The 21,853-nt window shown below is 43.7% G+C and overlaps 2 protein-coding genes across 4 annotated transcripts in view; one reads left to right on the plus strand and one right to left on the minus strand.

The window, feature by feature from the left end:
* The window catches only part of EBAG9 (estrogen receptor binding site associated antigen 9), a 55,631-nt gene extending 52,640 nt beyond the window's left edge, over positions 1 to 2,991 (plus strand). The window contains exon 8 of one of the 2 annotated variants that reach the window (XM_090040520.1): positions 2,430 to 2,563. Coding sequence is in view for 1 of the 2 variants with exons in the window: in XM_090040519.1 (XP_089896645.1) it covers positions 2,430 to 2,550 (121 nt within the window). In the remaining variant the exon portion in view is untranslated. Of the gene's footprint in view, positions 1 to 2,429 lie in introns of both variants that reach the window. The other variant, XM_090040519.1, reaches the window with a different exon arrangement.
* A 4,575-nt stretch (positions 2,992 to 7,566) lies between these two features.
* SYBU (syntabulin) overlaps positions 7,567 to 21,853 on the minus strand; it is a 59,874-nt gene continuing 45,587 nt past the window's right edge. The window contains exons 4-7 of one of the 2 annotated variants that reach the window (XM_090040518.1): positions 17,324 to 17,426; positions 13,160 to 13,264; positions 12,151 to 12,300; positions 7,567 to 9,356 (exon numbers count right to left, since the gene is read on the minus strand). In XM_090040518.1, coding sequence (XP_089896644.1) covers positions 8,237 to 9,356; positions 12,151 to 12,300; positions 13,160 to 13,264; positions 17,324 to 17,426 — 1,478 coding nt within the window. In that variant the 3' untranslated portion in view covers positions 7,567 to 8,236. Of the gene's footprint in view, positions 9,357 to 12,150; positions 12,301 to 13,060; positions 13,265 to 17,323; positions 17,427 to 21,853 lie in introns of both variants that reach the window. The other variant, XM_090040517.1, reaches the window with a different exon arrangement.

The raw sequence follows: 21,853 nt of genomic DNA on the forward strand, positions 1-21,853 counted from the left end.
CAAATTCTTATGTAGCTTCACTTTTCTTATAACTGTTTTAATTAACTGTAATTCTATCCATGGATTATGGGTGACCTGAAATCTTGAGACGGTGATGGCTATAGTATAACAATGCATTCAAGAGACACTACCATAGGAGATTTCAATAGGTATCGGGGTAGATCCGCAGGGGATGCAATGGCGCAGCCACACCCCCATTTGCTTCCTCCTGCTGGTGTAGAAAGGAGGCGTTCGGCTCCTTATAGCACAGTGATGGGTGGTGGCTGTGAGGGAACTAGAACAACTTCCCTGTCTCTCTCTGACTCAGCACAGGCTTGCAAAGAGCTATTTCCACTCTGGAAAAAGCAAGGTTGGGATGACAGTTGCAGTGGAATATTGCTCAGACCACATGACAGCTGTGGTTGCAGCATTACCTCTAACACATCTTGGGCTCCCTGCATGCCAGTTACTGGGGCATGGACATAGGCAGGGGTTCCTGTTGGGGAATGCTAGTGAAACGGGGGTGGTAAATGGGGCATGAACTTGGGGAAACCCAAGTTTGGAGGGGGCACCAGCCTAAGAGGCCCAGAGCTCCTGTATGGGCTGGGGGTAGGAGGGTTCTGCAAGCAGGGTACAAGAATCCTGTGCCCCAGCCACAGCAGCTGGAGCCCACCCCCACACAACAGCACTAGCAGCTTGAGTGCAGGGAGCCCAAGCCATATCAGGCAATACAGCTACTGAAGTCAGACCATCAAGATACTGCTGGAGCCCCTGGGCAAGGGGGACACGCATGGGACCAGACAGGGAACAAGCACAGGAAGGGTGAACTGACTTGCTGCTGCTACTGTAGCAAGCTGACCTGGAGTGGGGGGAGCCCCAGGGCTGCTTCTGCCACTCTCCAGTCAGGAGCTACAGGCAGCAGCTAGGCAGGGTGCTGAGTTCAGCTGGATCAGTGGCAAGAGCAGACAGGTTTCTTTTTCCTGCCCCTCCTCTCAGCTGTTGGGTGGAAATGTGGAAGAGGGCTGGCAGGGGCAGAAAGAAGAGCCTGCCTCCTGCTGTTGCTTCTGTTACCTGTTGAGCCAGTACCCCATGCAGCCACTTCCTACCCCTGGGCCAGCACAGGACACACAAGCCCCCCAGGGACCAGATGGAGGAAGAAGGAACCTATCTGCCACTATACCCTGCTGACCTGGCCTTGCAGGAAATATGAGTGAGTGCTGGGCTCAACTGGGGAGAGCAACAGCGCAGTGGTCATGGTCAAGACCCTGCTTCCTGCTCTGCCTCGTGTCCCCCACTGGCCCAGGAGATCCAGCCGTGCCTTGACACCCCTCCCCCCCTCGCTTCCCCCACTGGCCCAGGAGATCCAGCCGTGCCTTAACCCCCACCCCCCACACAAATGGTTTTGAAGGGTAGTGCTAGTGGCATGTGCTTCCTCCCTCACCCCCATTCCAAATCTTGGCCCTGCTCATGGTAGAGACATACGTGTGTTTTATCTTTAAATGACACAAAATTACATATAAAAAAATGATCTGGCCTTCTGCACTGCACTTTTAAATATCTCTAACCATCTCCTGGATCATTCTTCCTACCTGTCATGGAAATCTCTAACTTTATTTAATAACACATTCATATTGGACTAGAAGACCAGCAAAATCAGTGAGAGCCTTACTACTGACTGCAGTAGTCCTTTTGGGTTGAGGCTATGACTAGTATTTCTTGGCAGAAATTGCACTGGTTTTTAAAAGGTTTAAGAAGTTAAAGTATTATGCAGCTAACATGTAAAGCACAGCAATTGCTGGATTCTTATATGGTGATACCAACAGATAAGATAAATACCCTTTGTCCTCACTTGGGACGAGGGAAGATATTTTTAAGTCATGTTTGCTAATTCACAGCAAAATCCTAGGGGAGATGAAACAGCTGGCAGGTTTCACACACATTAGCAGGGTGAGCTACAAGCAGTAGGAAGCCTGTTTCATAACCTGCCTCTTACCCTGTGCAAAAACCACAGTTTCATTTTCCTGAGGATTTTACCTTGCCATTAGTTGACTTGATTTCACTGCGTGAAAAACATTCATAGGACATGGCCAAAAATACTGAACACAAATGAGTTTGACCTTAGCAATGCACTTAGCAAAAATGTGAAATCTGCTCTTCCTGTTGAAGCTTCAAGTAATCCGCACACAAACAAGAGGCAAGTTCTGCTGTTTTAGGAACACGAGAATAACTGTTGTGTTACAGAGTCAGCATTTCAGACCATTTTCATAATTGTCGAAACCTATTTTTTCTGTAAGTTCCAAACTTCATTCATGTAAGAGGCTGCTACTATCTGTAAACCATTAAAATAAACATGGAATCCGGGTCGGCTAACGCAAAAGACTTTATTCTTTCTCAGGATCTTGTACTGTTTTCTAATGGTGGGAATCCCATGTGCTCTTCTCCAACTGCAGACAGCAGAAGATTGCAGAAAGGGAAAAGAGGGCAGCAGAACAACAAAGGAAGAAAATGGAGAAAGAAGCACAAAGGCTCATGAAGAAAGAACAGAACAAAATTGGTGTCAAACTATCCTAACACAGGCTGTTCAATGGATGACAGTGTCAGCAGAAGGGGGATTCCAGTCCTACAACACATGCATCATTCATATTAAGTATTTCTAGAACTCCAACACACTGCTTCATTTTAATGCATTCTTTGGGCCATCTTGGAAGCCAGAATTCTCCCATAAATTATCTTGAACTATGTTAGTATATGGATCTTTAAAACTAAAATAAAGTATCAACCCAACAAATACCTTGATGGAACAATGTTTCCTGCAATAGCCCTAGCCATCACCCTCCTTATGCAAGAACACTGATTGCTGCGGTAACAGTATGATGGTGGAGATACAAACTCTTTTAACAAACAGTTCAGTTCAAGCTTAAAGAGAAACGGGTGTATATAATTCAGTGGTGGGAAATCTGTATCATCTATTATGCTTACCTGAAACGCGTGTAATTAAACAGTTTTAAAGAATCTGTTTTTCCCCCTGTGCTTTGTTTCATAAAATTCATGCCAACACTTTATTACTGTTTTAAAAATTAAATATATGGTCTTTTCTGCAGGTCACTGTCCTCTCTCAGGAGAAAAAATTGATGCTTCTGCTGAATTCATTACCACACATCCAATTTTTGAATAATTGCAAACGGGATTTCTGTGGTTGGGGTCAAGTGAAGGCTGGAAATTAAGGGAATGAAAGTTTGCCTTATTTGCGTTCCAGGATTGAAATGCCATGTAACCATGGTAGGCAGTGATGTTCCTGGTCTTGAGAATGATGTCAAAATAGTATCAGTCCAACCTGTACGCTTCTAATAACTGTTTTCGTAGTAGATGCTGTCCACCATTACAGGAGTATATGGGCTTATGTAATATATTTGTTTTTAATTAATTGTTTTAATTTAATTACCTTTTTCTTTGGTGTGTTGTTTCAGATTCACTGTTAAGTATACTGGGATATTAACAGGGCTTTGCCAAGATTTCCCCAGTAAGTCTCTTGGGGGTGGGGGGGGGGTTGGTAATTCATCTTTACAGAAAGTTGCTGGATTCCTGCCTGCAGTGGCCAAATTTCACGAGCAGGAAGAGGAGAAACTTTACATTCCATATTGTACCCTGACATTCTTCTGAAAAGGAGCTCTGTAAAAGATACATGTAAGATAAACCAAACATGGCATATGTACAGTTGCCAATTCTTTGTCTGTCCTGCACAATCTGTTGATGGGCTTTTTGGCTGGCTGCAACCTTTCCGATATCCCGAAAAGCCCAAACTCCCACTGATCAAAAATATGCTGTGCTGATGGCAGGGAGGATCTTTAAAAAGAAAACAATAACAGCTTCTAATTTGTGAACCCAGCCTCTGCTGCTGCTCCTCAGAGGCTAAGAAACAAATTGAGGGGTTTTTCAGCCTAAAAATTGAGTAATTCTCCCCTTTGTGTTTGCTCATCTATTTTATATCTGGCACCAACACTTGATAGGTGCCTTGAACAGTAGATTGACAGGTCTCAAATATCAAGATAGGTGAGGGCTTGCCCTTGGGGCTTGTCATCTGCCAACAGTTAGATCAGGGTGAGGGTGGCTCTTGCCTGCTTCTAGAGGCAGGGTAGATGTGCCACAAGAACAGGGAGGTTGTAACTGGCTACCCTAACCCAAGCTTGTTCTGAACAGACGGATTATCCCATTGGATAATCACCTGATTATCCCACTGCAGAAATGACTGGAACCTGTGCAGCACCTGAACTTACTCTAGTAAATAAAGCAGTTGAGAGCAAACATGTTCATCATCTAATTGACAGAACAATGGGGGATTAATTGACTGGCTTTGAGAGTGAGATTAGAGAGAAAGAACACTGTATTTGTCCTTCCTTATGTTTAACATTCCTAGAACTGCTTATTAATGTGAAACTTCTTAGTGAATTAAGGTATCACTTCATACCTGCATCATTGCCCATAAGTCACCTTTTGTAACCCAGGACGTGGCACGGAACTGAGGCTTCAAATATAATGCATGTTTTTCTTCCTTTTGATATTATAATTGGCTCTTGCATGCCATGAAGGATTTGTGAGTGTCACTTAAGACAACCAAGGCCATGTACTAGTCCATCCTGCGGGGAAAGTTTGAGCTCTACTTCCTTCTAGTGGATCATTTTTTAATAACATTTTAAAGCCAAACCAACAGGCTCTTCTGAAGCAGTGTAAAATACCATGGACGTGTCAATCCTCTTTGTCAGTTTGTTGAATACAGGGTAAGTCCATGTAACTGAGAAGCAAGGTGGTAGTTTTTGTTCTGACTTATGCACTGGTATTTGAGGTGGTATTTGATGTTATGACCCCACCACTTCAATATCTTGGCTGGGGGTTGGTCTCACATTGCTACGCCCCAGCCTTTGCTGTTCGGTCCTTACTTAGAATAGAAGGACCAAATGATGAGCTAACTGGATTGGGAAGTATTTTGCTTTTTTACATACGTAGGGAAATGGTCCATGGCAAAAGGAATCAGATGAAGTTTGACAGCCTCAGCCTGTCTGACTAAAAAATAATACTGAGGAGGGCCAATACTAGGGGACAGGGAAAGGAAGGAAGGAGAGCCTGTGCCTAAAAAAATTAAGCAATGAGGCAGATCTGATTGCAGACTCTGCCAAAAATAAGGAGAGAGATGTTGCATCATGCATTTAGCAAAGATGATGGGTGGGGGTTAAGATTGCATGAGGATGTTCTTTCTTTTGGGTTTGCTGTGTCCCATTGGCCAGCTGTGGGGGTGGGGTGGGCAAGAGAGTGATAATTGGCTCCCCTGACTTTCTGATAATATGAATCTTCCTTCTCACTATTTTGTATCCTGGCTTCCATCCCTGTAGTCATGGAGCTGTGTTCTGTAAATGGGCTCTGACCCATTTCTTTATTCTGAAGAACTAACAGGAACTCTTCTTATTGAGTCAAATTGACAGTGAGTTTTTTTTGCCTTCCCATCGGCATTGTGGAGACATGATTTGAATAAGGAAAAGCAGGATTCAGAAGTTCATTATTAGAAGCAAATGGCAGGTGGAAGTTTTGCCCAGTGCAGATGAAAGCTGAAAGAGACAGGTCCCAGAGGTAAACAAGCAGGGATCTTGGTGTCTGGAAGAAGAGGCTTGTTGTCTTAAATTGTAGACCAATGTCCCTGTATTACTATCTCATAGGTGGGGAAAGAGTTAAAAATCTCTGAAGGAAGCTGTTATGGGTGGTGGGTGCAGTAAGGGAAACTCCTGCATTATGAGTTATATGGTAGGTGTCTGGTAAGCCCACACTGGGTTCAGTTAAAGGTCTAGTTATGTGTCTGTCTGTTACCTGTGTATCCTGGGCAGGTGTATTCATGTCTCAAAATGGAACCTAATGCAAATACCAACCGAAGCTGCGCTTAATACATTTATGTACCTAAATTGTAACTGTGCTTGGAGTCAGTATTGTTGCTTTCCTCTCAGCTTTGCATTGCACCCATCTCAAATTTACATGTTGGACTGTTCTGCTAGGAAATATATTGTTCTTAAGGTGCTTTCTACTTTACCACTGCCCAGAGGACATGCAGATTGCACTAGTGATGGTAAAAGAAGGATAAAAAGTATCTTTGACTTGGCTCCTGAAGAGGTACTTCCACCCACTTTAAAGAAATCATCCGTGAGTTCCCCACGCTGCTTCTCAACCTTGAGGTGAAATGTTTCAGTTTGTTAAGAATCTCCTTGCTAGCTGAGATTTGATGAACATGAGGCCTACATTTTTTTTTTTTTGTGATCTACTTTTGCCCCAGTTCCTACATATCTCAGACTGTTTCTAAAAACCAAACTGGGCTCTAAATCTAAAGTAAAGGCAAATACCAGGACAGTTGGTGGGAATAAGATGGTGAGGGCCGAACTCTGGCAGGTGGCTTTCCTGGGTGCCACTCTGATTGCCTTACCCTGCCCAAACTCTTGCTCTGCTTTCAGCGCCTTGCCCTGTGGCCCCTGCCTGATCTATTGCTCTGCTTTTGGGTTCCTTCAACTCTTATCTGTGACTGTGTTCCCTTCTCCAGGCTGCTGTCACACACCAAAGCTGCCTGTGCATCTTATGACATGCTGCAGGTTTGGACAGGGAGGGGCTACAGGAATGGTGTGCCACAGAAAGCATCTGGGATTTGTAATAAGAGAAGAAATGGACTTTAGTTTCTGTCTGACAGGACTTTGACTAAATAAACATCAGCTTGCCTCCTTTCATAGATTTCATAGACATTAGGGCTGGAAGGGACCTCGGGAGATCATCGAGTCCAGCCCCCTGCCCAAAGGGCAGGAAGTCAGCTGGGGTCATAGGATCCCAGCAAGATAAGCATCCAATTTACTCTTTAGATTTACATAAATCATTAGTGAATGTCGCCTGTAATCCTCAATAAGAATTAATGACTTGAGAACTATTGAAGAGTTTAATTAAAGATGCAAACCAACTAGTGGAGCATAGTGCGTGTCCACAGTGGTGGTTCTGCAGGGAGGTATCATAGTCCAATAACACTTCTATGCAAGCATCTCTTGGTTTAGATCAGTCATTTGACACCTTTGGATATTCCCTATGTGTTGACCAGTTATTCCTCTTCCCACAGTTATTTAATACTTAAGCAGTTTATGATCAGTGATTGGTCTGACTTCACAACACTTTGAAGCAAGTGGCATTTGGAAATATTTTCTACCCATTCTACATTGGGGGAAAAAAAGCTGGAAAACAATTATGTTAAATGACTTCTGGTCTCACTGCAGGAACATGTGCAACCATGCTCATCCCTCCGCCCCGGGCCTCTCTGCAGTAGTCCCACCCCTTGGCAGAGAGTGGCAAAATGCGTGTTAAATAAGTTCTGCAAGCTGCAAAATCCCTTTGTCTCACTGCACTGCAATTTAAGCAGGTCCCTGCTCATGCAATACATCAACTACAGAGCCTTTCACCTCTGGGTTAGTGGTTGCTGTGGGAGGTGTATCTAAGTGTTCACGGCTTTCTAAGCAATAAGAGTCCAGAGTTACCATGTGAAAGCTCATCCTTGAGTTTAGTTTTGTTTAAATATCTATCACTAAAAGAAAACACTAATTCATATTTTCAACATGCTTTACTGTAATTGTGATTATAAAGGTTATTTCCAATAAAACACAAACAAAAAAATAAGTTAATACACAATACATTATAAACAGTATTTCACAGGGCTTGATGACTAGCACGTTCCAATAAGAATTTGCTTAAGACTTTAAAACAACAATATTCATAAAGTGTATCCACACCCATGTTTATCACACGTAACAAGATCCGAGACTCTCAACCTACACAACACATTTTTGGTTACAGTCCCTTATACACAAGACCAGTGGAATGCTTGGGCAGTTACGTATTTTAAGAGAGCGCTATGCAAGACGAGCAATACAATACATGCCAGAAGCTGCCTTGGAAGTATGATTGGTTTTTTCTTTATAAGAATTGATGCTTCAGACTACGTGGAAAGCGTTAGCATGCTTTGTAAAATACATGTGTGATACACTTAGTGGAAACAAGTCTCAATGCCATCTAGTCATCCTTCACTTTCAAACAACCTTTATGAACATGTTTTTAACTAAGTATAGTGCAAATCAAAGAGGCAAGAGCAAAATGACAGACTTTGCCTTTTACATACAATATCTCTTCTGGTATATTATGATTCTCTTCCATCCACCAACCCAACTAATTGGCACCCCATAATGGACAGTGAAATTTATGTTTTGATAGTGAAGGGCGTACGACGAAGGGTGTGTAGTGCCATCAGGCAACAGCCACGAAGCAAAGCTCCAATATTGTAGATGGGATCTGTTCCTCCTCTCTGAGTACTGAACACCCACATTACAGTTGGTACAACAGGGGCTGCTACAGCCAAAAGATCTATGAGGAAACTGGTGCTCCAGTACCTCTTCATAATGCCTGCCTGAGGGACAGTACTGACATATCTGAATGCCTCATCGTGATAGGCTCTAAAATCAAGTTCCTTCATGAAATGGTTTTCATTAACTCCATAATCCACCTTACAGAACAAAGACTCTGTGGGAGACAAAAGGATGGCAGAATTTGGATCGCTTGGAGTTAAGTCCACTACCAGACTGGAGTCACTGAAACATGCAGCAGGAAATCCATCCCAGTCCTTAAGAGGAGAAGATGGACTCACAGGACTGATGTCTTGTGATCTAAGTATGTTTTGAATGAGCTGCTCCATATCTGGGCTGTATGGTACCACATCAGTCTGAATGGCCTGTTCCATCACCACAGTGTCATCGCTTTCCTCTTCCTGGGAGAACACTACTTCATCAGGAACACTTTCAAATGCATTTTGGCTTATGGTAGAAGGTCTGGCAGCATAGCTGTAGCGGTCCTGATCACCAGATTCATGTGCAGTCGTGGTCATAATTTCTTCAAATAAATCAGTCCCAGTGGACATGTCATCGAGCAACACTCCACTGTCTGCCATCTCCTCTGTGGCTTGGTCCTCCATTACTAGGCTGTCTGCCATTTTGGAATATGCTGTTAAAGACTTACTGGGTGACCCGCACATGTACTCTAGACCCTGCTCATCCCTCAAAGAACCATTCTGAGCCATCTCCATGCTATGAAGCAAGGATTCAAGTTTCTTGTTTTGGATATTTATATCTATGAAATATTTTTGAATCCCTTTGTCCTTCTCAGCTAAGCTATTTTTCATAGTCTCAATAACCTGCTTGAGTTGCTTGATCTCTTTTCTTGCCTCCTTCAAAGCCAACTGTGCTTCCACACGATGGCACTCTTCTTCAATCCAGTCTTCCCGCATGCGTGCCAGCTGAGACTTGAGCTCCTCTATTTCTGTTTCCCTGGAGCAAAAGCAAAATCATTTTGTTGCCCAAGAAAGTTTTAAGAATTAAATGATTTCTAGCTTTTAGTGGAGCTCAAGAGTTAGCTTACGTGACAGCTGAGCTAAGCTTGGAATTGTATAAGCAAAAGAATTAGGATTTTGAGATGCTGAAAAGTTTAGAATTAGGGGTGTCCTTGACAAATAATAAATCTCAAAACTGCAGCTGAAGTGTCTTCAGCATAAAGTTTTTTCAACTCCAGGGACAAGGAGTGTGTTTAGTTTTTTTCCATTTCTTTTTTCTTTTTAATACATTTGACACAGACTTTGTGATAGGCATCTGGCTGGGGTCATCTGACCCCAGCACTCTTTTCTGCCTAGGCAGGGGGTTGGACTCAATCTGTTGAGGTCCCTTCTGACCCTAGCATCTATGAATTTGTGACGGTTTAAGTAACAAGGATAGAAGTGCATCCTCTGACATCCTTGAAGTATGTCCTGAGGCTCTATAAGTTTCTACTCTTAGCACTCCTGCAACTGCCTGATCAGCTGTGCTTCGCAAAGTCCTGAACTGCTTCTTACAATGTATTGCTCATTTGATTTCATTAAAACCACAGAGCCTACCCTAATTTAGGGTTAGAAATTGTTTAAGAAGTTTTTCTGAGAGGCTTTAAATATCAACATCGCCGCTCATTTAGTCTTTCAGTTTCCAAAAAATTAATGATTACATCTCAGCCAATTCCAAGATAGCAGCAGTGTAAATACTTCATTAAAAATAAAAGGGAAATAATCAAATTGGCAGTATTTATAATGCTTCTGCTATTCTGGAGCTAGACTGTTCTCAGCGATGGCAGATGACAGAGCAAGGAGCAACAGTCTCAAGTTGCAGCAAGGGATGTTTAGGTTGGATGCTAGGAAAAACTCTCACTAGGAGGGTGGTGAAGCACTGGAACGGGTTACCTAGAGCGGTGGTCGAATCAACCTTGGAGATTTTTAAGGCCTGGCTCAACAAAGCCCTAGCTGGAATGATCTGCTTGGGGATGGTCCTGCTTTGAGCAGGGGGTTGGACTTGATGACCTCCTGAGGTCCCTTCCAACCCTCATTTTCTGTGATTTTATTTGATCAATGGAAGTATTCAGAGGGAGAGTCTATTGCACAGAGATGGTAGCAGGCAGGAAAGAGGTTGGGGCACAAACAGTAGCATAACTAGGGGAGAGGAAGTGGGGCACCAGCCGTGGGCACCGACTATTGAGGGAATGCCAGAAGGCACCCCCCTGGAAGTCTTTGCCACTGCAGGGGCAGCCTTCCATGCCTAGCCATGGGAGCTAGGCAGATGCAGCCCTGCACTAAGTGTATCTGGGGACAAGCAGAATGGTGCTTCACCCACAACCACTGGGGAGTCTTTGCTACAACAGGCACAGCCCTGTGTCCAAGAGCATATATGGGGAGGCAGGGAGCCAACGTGGCACTGGGGCACCTCCCGTGGCGCCTACACCATGGGGCTGCTGCCATCCAAATTGGTGCTGCTATACTGTGCACGTGCCTTCACCCCAGACACTGAAGGAGCTTGTTATCCCTCTGGGCAGTGGCCCCTGTACACCACTCAGGTGTAGCTTTGGGAGGATAGCAGTGGCAGATGCATTCACTAATGCTGCTCCATGTGCATGGGGACTACAAAGAAGTCTTGCGGGGCTGTACAATAATCTGTGCCTCACCCTTTGCCTGGGGGTGAGGTATCCTTCCCTTTGCTTCTGTACACATTATCTATAGGGACCTGCTTTGGTACTAAATCTTAAGCCTCCCTTTATTATGCAGGAGACTGACATCCTACATCACACAACAATGCTTGCTGCTTCTTTAATTAGAGACAAATGACTATTGTGAGAACATCCACACAGAAAACACAAATGCAGGCAGGCCCACTGTGTCATAAAAGAACTTTGTTCAATGGGAAAATATGAAATGTTGTTTGCTTGTTTAAAAGGCAATTTAGAATGGGCTGTTTTGCTGCAACTTCTTGTGCTACTAGAAGTCTTCTCCTTGGGACATGATTGCAGAAAGACTAGCCTGAAACGCTCACAAAGCTGACAACCTCTGTAAGTACAGCTACATATTCATTAGCACAAACGGTTTCACGTGTAAGAGACATTGGAACAATATCACAATGACTCATACATTTGTCCTTTTAATTTTTTTTTTTTAAAGCAACACCAGAAAGCAGACCACTGGCTCCTTTCCATAATTTAACTGGATAGCGTATGTTCATTGAATGAATAGCTTATGGAGCCTGCAGCAGTAGTAAACAACTTACATCAGCTTGTACCAAGCTCTGAGTTCCTGACTAAAAAAATTGCTGAAGTTGAGAACACAGAGGTGGTTAGCAGTGTTAGTCTAATGTCAGGCAGAAGATAGGGCATGGTGGCACCTTGGAAACTAACTGGTTCAGAGGAGCATAAGCTCTCATAGGTTACAACCTACTTCATTAGAGTCATAGATTTCATAGATTTTTAGGGTCAAAAGGGACCCTAGGGGTTAGACTCTATTCGAGGCCAGCATCTAGCACAGGAGCAGGCAATTATTTTGGGCAGAAGGCCGCTTACTGAGTTTCAGCAAGTCATCAAGGGCCGCATGACAGGCAGCCCAGGGCAGATTAATATATAATTTTCTAAATTTTTTTAGGGGCCCCACGGGCCAGATAGAATGGCCTAGTGGGCTGCATCCAGCCCCTGGGCCACATTTTGCCCACCCCTGATCTAGCAGGTACTGATATATACATATCTCATCTTTGCGCAAATGTGTTTTCCTGAAAGGAGATGTACCTTTCTTGAAGCTTGCTCTCTGATTCCTTCAGTTTTGTTTTTAGGTGTCTCACTGTAACTTCTTTCTGTTGCAGGGGAGTCAAATACTGTTCGGGATTTGGTGCCTTCACGCCATGATTCTCACCACAAGATGTGTATCTCGGTGATCGTCTGGAAAAAAAAGAAAAAAAAATATTTTGCAACTCTTCCTTCTTAATAAAAGAAGTATTCTGCCCAAATGCTGACTAGGACAAAGTTGAGTTTACACTTGACTCAATTTGGGGGTAGTTCATGGTAGGATTAGTCATGTAATCTGGTAAATTGAGTATCTGCCAGTTTGTGGGTACATTAATAATTTTGTTCTTTACTTGATTTTGGCTCAATAATAGAAGATCACATATCTGATTTCTAAATATAGACACTATCTCATAGGGTGGAGTTTTCTAGAAGGATATCATATGGTCACTGACAGATGCATATGATGGCTACAGCCTATGAGTGACTGAGAAAGCTACTTGGGTCGCACAGGGTTGTGTGTGTGTACATGCATGCTGAGTTTAAAAATTACACACATCCTCTCCTTCAGTTAATGGTCTGCATGTGACATCACTATACAGTCAAAACAATGACAAACTGTGATGAACTACATGCTGCCACTTGAAAGTTGTTGGCTTGGAAATGAAGTCTGACTAAAATAAACCCTAGGCTCCTAGAACCATCTTTTTTCTGGTGGTGAAGTGACAAAGCTTTATGGTAACATAAACATAGAATGGAGGACATTGATTTCAATTGCCCTTTGGCCAATATCACAGTCTACACCCAAGATGGGCACAAAATGTTTTGTTCTGTAATCTGGGTAACAGTCATGCAGTACAGGTTAGGAAGGATAAATTAACAGAACTACAACTGCATTGACAGAATGAGCACTTGCCTCATAACAGGACTGCTGTCACTTCCTTTGTATGAACCTGAATTACTGCTGCTGGCTGAGGAAGCCCCACAATTCTGATGGATGTTAACAGGACTCAACTGATTTCTGCCCAGCATTGACAAAAGGTCCTTCTCACGAGAAGTGGGCAGGCTGCCTCCTGTCTTGTAGGAAGAAGTTCCATTGTTCCGTCCATAAGGGCCACGACTAAAGGGGAACAGAAATGATTTGCTGGGTTACATCGCTTTGCACGACTCAAAAGCATTTCTTGTTTTCCCACATTCTACCAAATTAGGTATGCAAGAGCAGTTGGGAGAAAGAAGTCTCAAGTGTTTCCAGGTACCATACCTCTTTCATTGCCCTTGAAGACATAAGCCATTGCTGCCTCACATGATTCTTAACTCGGGCTAGGCAAAAGAGGCACCAACTGGTTGGGGCAGGGACATAAAGTGGCTGCTGCTGGCAGCTTCGCGATAGTCTGACAGACTGAAATTGCTGCTGCCCCTGTGCCCTGGGTGCCCAGTTGTATCTTTATGCTACTGAGACAGGGACAACTACAGCGTTCTCATTCTTTTTTGCTTATGATTTCTGTTGCTTCTGCCCTGCTGTCACAATCCCATTGCACTCCTATATTAGTGAACTACGCTTTTCAGTTACCCAGTATATATTCAATCTAGGTGATTAGAGGCTGCAGTCCATTTTGCTATTTACCAGGTCTAAAAGACTCAGATTTGAGTTTCTTCAGTCAGGTTTGTGGCAGGATACCTGTCTGTGAAGCCCAGGCAATTAAGGTGTGTAGCAGAACTTGTCATGGCTTTTAGCAGGTGTCATGAGAAATCGTAATGCACAGTGAAGAGAGATTTTGCTTGAATTACTTTGTCTCCTGCCAGACTGAATGGTTTGGCTGTCAGTGGGTGCATCTACACATGCGTATGTATGTATTGCAATAAATGCCAGCACATACCACACCAGTGTTTGCTCCCAGGTGCTGCATTTACACACGTGCCCAGGACTGCAGCTGGCAATGGATCCGGGGGAGTCACCCTGCCAGATTGGGGCTGCTCCAGCCTGGCTCTACGTGCTGCAGAGGACCTGGCTGGGGCACAAAGGGTGCTTCAGTGCGGGGGCTAGCTGGCAGGCAACTTCTGCATTGAAACACCCTCATGCCCCAGCCAGCCGGGTCAGCATCTACACATGCGTTGCTGTGCATGAAAACATTCCACAACAGGTTACTTGTATTTATAAGTTCTATCCTGCTGTGGAGTTGATTAGTTTCCTGCAGCCTAATAGGCCTGCACATGTAGATGCTAAGACATTTACTGTGGAGCTAGTTAGTGAACTGCACAGTAAATGTCTCATGTAGATGCAGCCACTGCCAGTCGTTACCTACTTAGAAGTTGTCTGAATGGGGCTGAGGAATGCTACATTTATATTACTTTTTGTTTATTTTAAAAGGGCGTAGTACTTGGAGAGCTTCTGCTTTCTCCCAGACCCTTTCAAACCTACAAATCCTTCCTTCTCCAGTCTTAAAAACAAATTCATTTTTTCTGCCTGTGTGCATGTGAGGGAGAGAGAACACATATGCAATTCTGGTCACTGCTCTTGACTTCCAAGGAAGTGTGGCACTCCAAAAACACCTTTTAAAGTTACTCTTTGATTTGTATACTTTTCTGTTCACTTTCACAAATCCTCAGCACTCCCACTCTTGCTCCTGCAAGTTGTTTTTCTAAACTGTAATAAGAAGTGAAATCACTTTATGCTTTAAAGGAAAAAAGAACAAAAGCAGGCAGCAGTAGAGCAATATGTAATGTATAAATGAAAACATCACAAATTCTAATGCCAACATCTCTTCTAAAAATTGTCTGAACTGGTTTCCTCCCTCTGCTGAAAATGGAACACTTTATAAGGAACAGATGGTTGAATTGCTGCACTGCAAGCCAGCATCCCAGTGCTGTGGTTTGGGTGGCTTTATTCAGCGCTTACACTGAAGTGCCTGACTGAGAGTTATGATATCACTGCAACGTTACAGAATTAAGTGACATGATTGCATCCAATGGCTTTTTAAAAATTGGTAGGAGCATTTTAAATGCTAAAATTTTAAATAAAGATGTATCTGTAGGAACACTGTACAAGACTTCTGGTCACCTTTTGATCTAGTATCCCTTGATATAGTTGTGGAAAAATTGGAAGACTGTGGACTTAACTGCTCAACAGTTCAGTGGGTAGAAAACGGCTGCATGGTAGGACCCAGAGAGTTCTCATGAATGGATCTGTCGTCCTGGTGAGAAGTGGCCAGTGGTGTCCCTTGGCGGTCTGTGCTTGGACCAGTGCTTTTCAACATCTATATCAATGATTTGGATGTGGGTGTGAAAAGCTTGCTGGCCAAGTTTGTGGACCACACCAAGTTATGGGGGAACACGGTCATGCCAGAAGATAGGCTGCAGATACAGGCAGACCTGGACAGGCTGGAGAGCTGGGCGGACCGGAACCGGATGAAGTTCAACACTCAGAAGTGTAAGGTGCTCCATCTGGGGGAAAACAATCCCCAATGTACCTACAGACTTGGTGGTGATAATTTAACTTGCACCACGGCTGCAAGGGACCTAGGATCAACCATCATATGAACGTGAGCTGGCAGTGCAATGCTGTGACCAGCAGGGCAAACAAAATACCGGCACTGGTGAGACCGCAGCTGGAGTACTGCATCCAGTTCTGGGCACCGCACTTCAACATGAACATGGAAGAACTTGAGAGGGTCCAAAGAAGAGTCACCTGTATGATCAGGGACTTGCAAGACAAGCCATACAAGGAGATGCTGGGAGACTTGGGCCTCTTCAGTCTACAGAAGAGAAGGCGGAGAGGGGACTTGGTAGCGGCTTACCATTAAACGCATTAGTGGAGTAGATAAAGAACTTGGTGAACAGCTGTTCACCAGGGCACCCCTGAGGAAGACCAGGAGCAATGGTTACAAACTCCTGGAAAGCCACTTCAGGCTCAATTCCAGAAAAACTCCTTCCCAGTCAGGGTGTCCAGACTGTGGAATAAACTTCCTCTAGCTGTGGTGCAGTCACCTACCCTGGAAATCTTCCAAAGGAGACTGGACAGTCACCTCGCTGGAGTCACTTGACCCCAGTTGTCTTTTCCTGCCTAGTGCAGGGGGACTGGACCCAATGATCTACAAGGTCCCTTCCAGCCCCTAACAATGTATGAATCTATGAACCTTGAGAGAGGATCAGACTGGTTGTTTTCCTAACAATATTTAAAATTACATAATAATAAGAAATAAAGTAGTTTTAGGACTACATTGTTAGATTTAAAGTAAAACTCTTCTGTTTCAATTGCTCCTTAGATAAAGTATTAACAAACCTAAGATGCTGTTTATTTGTAACCTCAGAGAGATTAGAACCTCTCTGTTTTTCCCAATCACAGATGATCACGCATGACCTGAGCATATGGGTATCGTGCTGTCCCTCTGCTCTGCTTGTCAGCTCCAGCCTTGTAATTCCATAACAAGCAGGAAACTAGCCCTGTCAAGTGCAGGCCTCCCTGCCCACTTAAAAAGCCTGAAACCATCAGGTGCTGCGTGGGCAGAACAGAATGTGCACACGGCTATTCAAAAGAACTCAGCACCCACAAGCTGCTGGGGTTTGCATCTTACACATGATGCGGAGGTAACGTCCAGCAATAGTTCCTGAAAGGCAGGTTTCATTATACACCTTTAATGCAATCTCCAGTTTTATAAATATTTATGCAAAGAGATGGAACTAGATGGTTAGAAATGAGTCCTAAAGACACAAGTATCAACTTTTATGTTTCAACAAATAATATCGTGATTATGCAAGGTACATGTGGAGCTGACAATTTGTCACAGCAAGAAAACAAGTGATAGGACCAGAAAGTTAAGATTAATTGGCTAGAATGGCTGCAGTTAACTAAGCGAATATCCAGCTGTTTCCCTGTCTTTCCCGTCTAAGCGTTTTTATCCATTTGTCATAATCAAAAAGGGATTGTATGAATAAATGTTTCTGTCGGTCAGATGATCCTACTGGATTCTCTAAATACAGTATTTTTGTTCTCTTTTGTTCTCTCAATCACAAGTTAAGTCAGTGTCACTGCTGCCAAAATCTTGCCTCTGTTGCAAACTGTTCTTAAAGATACAGGAAAGAAAGGGTAAGTTTATTTTAAAAAAAAAACAAAGAAAAGAAAAGTAAAGCCTCTCTCTATCCTAAGCAACGCTCAATGTATAGGATTAACTGCCTTGCTTACTTGCGAGTGAATGAGGATCTTTTGCTCCCAGCAGCAGACATATGGACCTCAGGAGCTGAAATACTGCCTGTGCTGCTTGAAGAGCTAAAATCAGCTTCGCTCCCTAAAAATGAAAAGGAAACAGTAAAATCATGATGGAAATTATAACTCAAAGATTGTTGTGCTGTTTTTCAAAGTCACAGTGAATCATAGTCATCCTTCCTTTGCAGGTCCCATATGAAGTTTTTAAGTTAGCCTGGTTTTTCATACACCCACAAAGAGAAATTGTGACATATTCAAGAATTTCAACATTTCCTCAATAATAGGAAGATACAGGACACAACTTCCATTCTGCAAAGGATGTTTGAGAACAAGGCTGCAAATATTTACTACAGAAACATATCTGGCTTCGAACAGGGACATCTGAATGGGTCATTATGCTTTCAAGCGCAGTTACTCAAACAAACAGCTGGGTGTTTTGGGTTTTTTTCTTTTCTCACTTGACACAATATAAAAATACATTTATGGTGAGAGGAAGAAACACAAATCAGCTCTTCTATTCCTGGATTTTGAAATGTTTGTAAACTATAAGACCATGTGTGGGTGTAGGACTTAATCTGGCAGAGAGAACTAGTAAAACGATTCTAATTGCTTCTAAAGAAATCCAGTAACGATGCTTGTCTCTAGCTTACTGTTTTGGTGTTAAGCCATGGTATCTGATTACTGACTTTCCATGGCTTATAGTTTTTATTTTCCAGCCCCTGTTCTCTAAAAGAAAACTGTGCTCATTTTGCTTAGCTCAGCAAAAGGAAAACTGACTGTAGAAAGTTGCTTCAAAATTTTGGGGGGAAAAAATAGAAAAAAAATTGTTTTGAGGATTATTTTCAGTTTATCACTCAAGTGACATAGCCATGTAGCTTACTGAGGAAAGCCATTTGCTGAAAAAAGATGTCATCCACATTCTAGTTCTATGGAAGGTAGTGGAAATAATTTTCCAACTTGCTTTAATAATGGCCTGTCATCCAGAGGAACGACTCCTACAGGTGGAGCATCTTTCTTCTACAGATCCTAAAGCACTTTATAGCTATTCCCTGAGCCCTGGAACACCCAAATTATATGCTGATAGACTAAGCTGGGAGTGGTGATTTATTTAGTGTCATGGAGCAAGGCATTGGCAGAGGTAGAAAGGATGAATTTGTACCTGCCTATGCCAGTTCTTTGTTGGTAGATGAATTCATCTCTCTGGGGAGGATAAAACAAGTAGGTGCCTTGCACACTGTTCCACAATGTTTGCCCAACAGAAAGTGAGGCTTTGCACTGAGACCTAAACACCATAGGAAACATGATGGTAAAGCCCACTGAATGATTTACCCTCTGGTCCCTGTTCTCTAGCTGCAGCATCCAGTTCTGTTGATTGCTGCCCCATCTCCCAGTGTGAGGGTCACGGGCACACTGCGCTGCTTGCTGAAGCGTCTATTCTCAAGGTACTTGAGGTACTTCCCTGCCTCCCCACAAGTCCAAGGGTTCATAGATATACAAAAGATTTGCTAGATATCATGTACTGGTTAGGAGCAGGGGGAAAAAAAATCACACCCCCAACAGACACAGTAACATCCATAATGTGGATATGATTATACCACCAAAACGTCCTTATCAGCTTGCAGGCTTCCTTTATACCACCAGAAGAACTCTAACTGCTACAGACTGCATCTCCACACAAGGGGAGAGGGAGGTCCTGGGGCAAGGGGCCTTGTCAATATAGTGTAGATTGAAAGACTTCAGGGTTTCTCAGGTTGTTAAATCTTCATAGAACAGGGTGGCAGCTCATGATATTTTCCTATGCTCCCAAGTGCTCTATCCTGGAAAATTACATTGTTAGAACATGTGTTAACTGATGTGACATTAAACATGAAGCAGCACTAGGCTAGCCAAGGACTGCTGTGTTTCACAGCATTTCAGCTGCATATGGTTAAAATGGACTTTCATGCATGCTCTGACGTGGTGTAATTTTCCAGTGTACACAAGGCTCCTAGAGTTGGATAGGATCTCCCTCCATCCTTCAGACGCAAGGCCAGTTGGCACAAAGAACACTGACCAGGCTCATTCGCTTCCTGTCCTGGGAACCTCTAACGCTGCTGGGTTCAGCAGAATGGGGCGGTGTTTCATTTCCTTTTTTTTTTTAAGTTACAGACCTATATGCTGTGACAGGGGTCAGTTTGCCACACAAAGGAATTCACAGAAAAACAAAAACCTTACACACAAGCCCAGCAGTTTTCATTGCTGCTTGTGAAGAGGACAATTCAGGGAGGGGCCCATTTTATGGGAATTAAGGGAGGGATTGTTTATGGGCTTTTAGTGCTTGGCCTCCTTTCTGTTTTCCCACTAGCCCCTTGCTAAAGCTAATAATTTGAATCCAGGGGAATAATGGACAGATGCCATTTCTCTAACCAACAGTCAGCATGAGTGCATCCACCCTGTACAGCTCTTCTGTACCAGCTAAAAAGGCCGGAGATAAAAGGGATCTGAAAGCCCCAGTTCCAGCCTGGGGAGGACATCCTACATTATAAGTGTGGAGGCAGAGGCTGTTCTCTGCAAGTCTTGCTGCAGCGTGTGCCATAGCCTGACTAGGAGGAAGAGATGCCAGAATAGGCAACACCACAGCCCAGAGTGTTGCTGCTTAGAAATGTCCATCAGGTGCCTTGCCCACACCCAGCCCAGGATTTGGAAGAGGCAAAGGAAACTTAAAACTATTACAAGTCCCATCCCTCTGGGCTGGGCTTCTGATTAGGCACAGCACAGAACCTTCCCCTCCACGTGCAACAGTGTCGTGAGGGCACTTGGCTGAGTTCAAGGAAGAGTAGTGTACAGCCTAATTCTTGAAAAGCAACTCCTGCAAATGGAATTGCAGGCTCCAGTTTTATTGTCTCCACCTGACTCCATAGTAAACACATGTGGTCTGCATGTTAGTGGACTACCTCTCTGACTGCCACGTCTGCAAACAAACGAGGCTCCTGGCTATCCACTTGGCTACATGCCCAGCCAGCCAGAAACAAAGGTAGGGTAGAAGGGAGAGGAAACAAAACTGTTTGTTGCACTGGACACAAAGGCAGGAGTTACTGATCCCCTCCTAGCAGAAATGGGACAGAAATGGAAATAGGACAGAATGTGAAAGCCACAACAGAGCTCCCTTAGTGACAAAACACCCTCCACATTCCTATTTCCTAATGTCCTCGACATAGGTATTTTGTAACTGTAGAGGATACCTCTTATGTGTGCAAATAATTAGGGATATAATTATTTTACCAACAGGCTAGGGCAGGAAAACAAATCAGGAACATTGCCTACCTCTCACACCCCCCCAAACCACTGCTGTGCTCACAAGATGTCACAGGCTTTCAAGAGCAGTCTTGGCTTCTACTCATGGTGAGTGTTTCACAAGTGTAGTCTCTGATTAAGTGGACCACATCAAAATCCGAACTTGCTACTGAGAGTGTTTCAAGGAAGCATGTCTTAATAATACCCCCTGCCTAACCCATTTTACTTGGAGTGAAGGGCCTTGAAGGGCTGCCAAACTAGGTATTGCAGATTAGATTTAGCAGGGCTTGAAAACCAAGCATCTCCAATTCTGAGATTTCTGGAAGACTTGTGCTTCTGGAGCTGGCAGCTGTTTCCACTGAGCAAGGGTTAATCTTTCTGGACCCAATTCCACAAATGCGTGCTTAACTTTGAGCACATACAGTGATTCATGCTTAATATTAAGCATGTGCACCTTTATGTTTAAGAGCTTCATACATGTCAAAGGCACCAAATAACTAAGAAAGGCAGGCTCAGCGTTCAGGCTAGTGCTGCGTGTAAAGCAAGCTTGCGTATAATGTTATGATGAGACTTTAAAAAGCCCTCCCCTCCATACATAAGATATCTCTGATTAAGGCAACAAGGCAATTACATGTTCTAGTACAGACATTAACTCACTCCCGTAGGCAAGTGTTATCTCTGTCTGACAGACTTGGTAACAGAGAGATGAAGCAGCTTGCCCCTTGCCACACAGCAACCCTTCAAACCCAGGGGTTTCTGATTCAGCCAGTGACTGCTCTCCAGACTCCAGTAGCTTAGATGTGTCAAAGAGATATGTTGAATGCAGCCACAAATACTGAATCCAAATGCTCACAAGTCTAAATGGCAGAAGAGCCTAAAAAGCTGCCCTAAATCACTCCAATACACCTGACTAAAAAAATTGCTGAAGTTGAGAACACAGAGGTGGTTAGCAGTGTTAGTCTAATGTCAGGCAGAAGATAGGGCATGGTGGCACCTTGGAGACTAACTGGCTCAGAGGAGCATGAGCTCTCATAGGTTCAGAGGTTTCTTTATTTCAATTGGCAGGATCATACCAGCTGTTCTACGGTATAAAACAAACTCAAGGCTGCAGACATGTATGTTTCTTTGAAATGCATTTGCACACTTTTTTGCATGCATCAGACACTTGGGAATCTGACGACTGCAGGCATACTGGCTCCCACTGCTGAGCGTGCTGCTATATAAAGGCTTGAGCCA

The sequence above is a fragment of the Crocodylus siamensis genome, chromosome 3 (assembly GCF_052110815.1).
Source record: "Crocodylus siamensis isolate JL-2025a chromosome 3, ASM5211081v1, whole genome shotgun sequence".
Classification (NCBI taxonomy): domain Eukaryota; kingdom Metazoa; phylum Chordata; order Crocodylia; family Crocodylidae; genus Crocodylus; species Crocodylus siamensis.